The following is a 3,683-nucleotide window of genomic DNA, read 5'->3' as shown; positions in this document are numbered from 1 at the left end:
TATTCACAATTGCTAAGACATGGAACCAACCCAAATGTCCACCAACAGATGAATGGATTGAAAAACTGTGGCACATATATTCTATGGGATGCTTTTGACAGAAAGTGGAAGAATATGGAAGATTTACTACTGAGTGAAGCAAGCCAGGCTATGAAGGAAAGACATTGTATGTCCCAACTTAATATATACCGAGTGTCCACATTCTATGACTGAAACTGATTGATTAAAGGATATAGAAGCACAGTAAATGGATGTGAATACCAGATATAGTGTGTGTGAAAGAGTCTGAGGAAGGGCATTTAGAAGAAAAATAGGCAAAGCATTAATGGGACAAAAGAAATATAGTATTATCAGTTGAAGATAATTTTACAGTTTTATCAACTGGACTAGGGTGAAATCTTCACATGTTGAAACATTCACTTCTTAAGCTAAATAATGTGACTGAATGTATAAAAGAAAAGGAAATAAAAATAATTTTTAAAATTCAGCTTTCCTTCTCCTTTGAGCATGATGACCTCTCCTCCTTAGGTAGGCTTCAACTGCTGAGCATCTTCCCCTCCTTAGCTGACCTTCAGCTGCTGAGCTGTGTTGCTTGTCTTCTATAAATACAGGTGGCTTTGATGGCCATTTCCTGCCTCATACTCATCTGAGATACAGCCTATAGTTACTATAGGCAATAGAAAGGCCATGATGTTTACATTCTTGGGGCTAGAAACACTGTCTCAAAACCAGCATTCTACTTTGTCTATGAATTTGACTACTCTAGGTACTTCATAAGAGTGGAATCAATCAGTGTTTCTATTGAAAGGGCATATTCAGTACTTCCTAGATGTCTTGGGAAGGGCACATTCTAGGCTTCCCAGATACTTCAAGAATTTTCTTTTTAAGGGATCAATCTTCAGACCTTTTTATGTTATCTTGGGCTGTACTAGAGAGAGAGCAGGTCTCCCCAAGCCTTCAGTACCTTTGACAGGAAGGGAGTGAGGACTGAAGTGTCAACTTCAGTCTGGTCTGTCCTGATGGGAAGGGATATGCCCTGGTTGGGAACTCCTTAGGATCAGGGAAAGGTTTACATATAAAAGGAGGGAAGAAAATGGGGGCTATAAAGGAGGGAAGAAAGGGGATCTTATTGCAGATGGCTGACTCAGTCAGTCAGTAATAATAAGGAAACAATCCAAGTGTTGTAAAAGATCACCTGGCACTCTGTATCAGTACCACCTTAATGGCCCCACCCTAACTCCCTTTCCTATAAAAGTCCCTAGATGGATTCAGCAGGTGGTGTAGTGGTTAAGGTGCTGGACTCCCACATGGTCGACTGTGGTTCAATGCCCAGACCTCAAGGCTTGAAACTCTCACTGGGCAGGTGTGCATGTGTGCCCAAAATCCCAAGAGGAGAATGTAAGAGAAGAGATTGTGACATGGCCATCTTCCCTGGAAGTAACTTCTCATTCTCTCTCTCTCTCTCTCTCTCTTTGTGTGTTTGTGTGTGTGTCTGGCAAGTGCACATGACCTAGAGCAAAAATCTCTCTTAACAAAAGTCTCTAGCCTCTACTTTTCAGGGCCCAATACAACTCTCTATGTCTGGTCCCTTCTACTCCATGGGATAAATCTTTTCTATTTGCTTACTATCTTGAGTCTTTGATTTCTTTCACAGCCCACAACACAAACCACCCTAACATTTGTGACTGGCTTATTTCACTTAATCCTGGAGTTTATTTATGTTGTAAATCAGAATTTCCTTTTTTTTTAAAGGCTGAATAATATTCCATTGTGTTTATATACCACATTGTGTTTGTTCAGTTATCCACTAATGGGCAGTTGGGGCATTTCCAACTTATGACTATTGTGAATAATGCTACCATGATAATGACTATTAGATTCATTACAAGGGAATGCCACACTGAATGAATTTCCATGAAGGCTATTATACTTCTGTAAGTTGTTTGTAATGCCCTGGGAAAGTGTGGGTCACCTGCTCCAGGAAATGCTCTTCCTGACTGTGAGAGTCAAGGCCCAATGGCTGCAGATAAGACCAGCCCCAAATTCTCCCATGTGCACAAAACCCTTCCTTACCCTCCCCACCTGCTTCATGAGCCCTTACAAGTCGGCTGTCAGGTTTGTTCAGGGCCCAGGATTTAGAGTCTGAATATCCCTGGTTCTGCTGACATAATATACCTGAGTTCTACTCTCCAACTGGCACTTGGTCTCTTGGTGGTCTGTTTCTGCAACATTTCTAGTTCCTTGACCAGGCTTGGTAGAAGCCTTCACAATCAGGACAGAAAAGGCATGTGAGGTGGCCAAGGCTCTCCTCTGTGCCATGGACCGGCATTAATTACTGGAGCCAATTTTGGTCCTGCGTTTGTCTCTGAAATATCTCAAATAATGACTAAGGCACTGAGTCTAAAGTGGAATCTCTACACTGCATATCACCCCCAGAGTTCAGGACAAGTTGATCAAATGAACCGAATTCTCAATTCTACCCTGGTCAAATTGTGTCAGAATATAGATATGCCCTGGTTAGACTTACTTTCACTAGCACTCCTCCAGGTGCAGTGTATCCCTGGGAAACTTGGCTTTCAAGATCCTGTTTGGATAGCTCCTGCCTGTCTTGGCTAAGATCAAAGGAGATGTTTGGCAATTTGGGAAGTTGAACCTATCCTGTCACCTACAGGCACTAAGCAAATTTTTCCAAGGGATGACCCAACATAGGCTAGAAAGGACTCCACTCCCTCTAGGCAATTAGGTCCACCTGCACAGGCCAGGTCATACAGTCTGGGTAAAAAGTTGGAAAAAGGAACCCCTTCAGCCTACATGGATAAGATCATATGTTGTTCTCATCACTCCTACTGCCATTAAAGTTATCCTACCCCGTGGATACACTTTTATATACCACATTGTGTTTGTTCAGTTATCCACTAATGGGCAGTTGGGGCATTTCCAACTTATGACTATTGTGAATAATGCTACCATGATAATGACTATTAGATTCATTACAAGGGAATGCCACACTGAATGAATTTCCATGAAGGCTATTATACTTCTGTAAGTTGTTTGTAATGCCCTGGGAAAGTGTGGGTCACCTGCTCCAGGAAATGCTCTTCCTGACTGTGAGAGTCAAGGCCCAATGGCTGCAGATAAGACCAGCCCCAAATTCTCCCATGTGCACAAAACCCTTCCTTACCCTCCCCACCTGCTTCATGAGCCCTTACAAGTCGGCTGTCAGGTTTGTTCAGGGCCCAGGATTTAGAGTCTGAATATCCCTGGTTCTGCTGACATAATATACCTGAGTTCTACTCTCCAACTGGCACTTGGTCTCTTGGTGGTCTGTTTCTGCAACATTTCTAGTTCCTTGACCAGGCTTGGTAGAAGCCTTCACAATCAGGACAGAAAAGGCATGTGAGGTGGCCAAGGCTCTCCTCTGTGCCATGGACCGGCATTAATTACTGGAGCCAATTTTGGTCCTGCGTTTGTCTCTGAAATATCTCAAATAATGACTAAGGCACTGAGTCTAAAGTGGAATCTCTACACTGCATATCACCCCCAGAGTTCAGGACAAGTTGATCAAATGAACCGAATTCTCAATTCTACCCTGGTCAAATTGTGTCAGAATATAGATATGCCCTGGTTAGACTTACTTTCACTAGCACTCCTCCAGGTGCAGTGTATCCCTGGGAAACTTGGCT

The 3,683-nt window shown here is 42.8% G+C and overlaps 1 protein-coding gene across 1 annotated transcript in view; it reads right to left on the bottom strand.

Annotated features, from left to right (window-relative positions):
* Positions 1–3,427, bottom strand: part of CLDN23 (claudin 23) — a 38,192-nt gene extending 34,765 nt beyond the window's left edge. Inside the window, exons 1-2 of the mRNA XM_027775954.1 lie at positions 3,284–3,427; positions 2,176–2,310 (exon numbers count right to left, since the gene is read on the bottom strand). Coding sequence (XP_027631755.1) covers positions 2,176–2,310; positions 3,284–3,427 — 279 coding nt within the window. The remainder of the gene's footprint in view (positions 1–2,175; positions 2,311–3,283) is intronic.
* Positions 3,428–3,683: the final 256 nt, after the last annotated feature.

This window comes from Tupaia chinensis, unplaced genomic scaffold (assembly GCF_000334495.1).
Source record: "Tupaia chinensis unplaced genomic scaffold, TupChi_1.0 Scaffold000619_1, whole genome shotgun sequence".
Taxonomy (NCBI): Eukaryota; Metazoa; Chordata; class Mammalia; order Scandentia; family Tupaiidae; genus Tupaia; species Tupaia belangeri.
The sequence above is the reverse complement of the archived record's forward strand: the minus strand, read 5'-3'. Positions and strand labels throughout refer to the sequence as shown.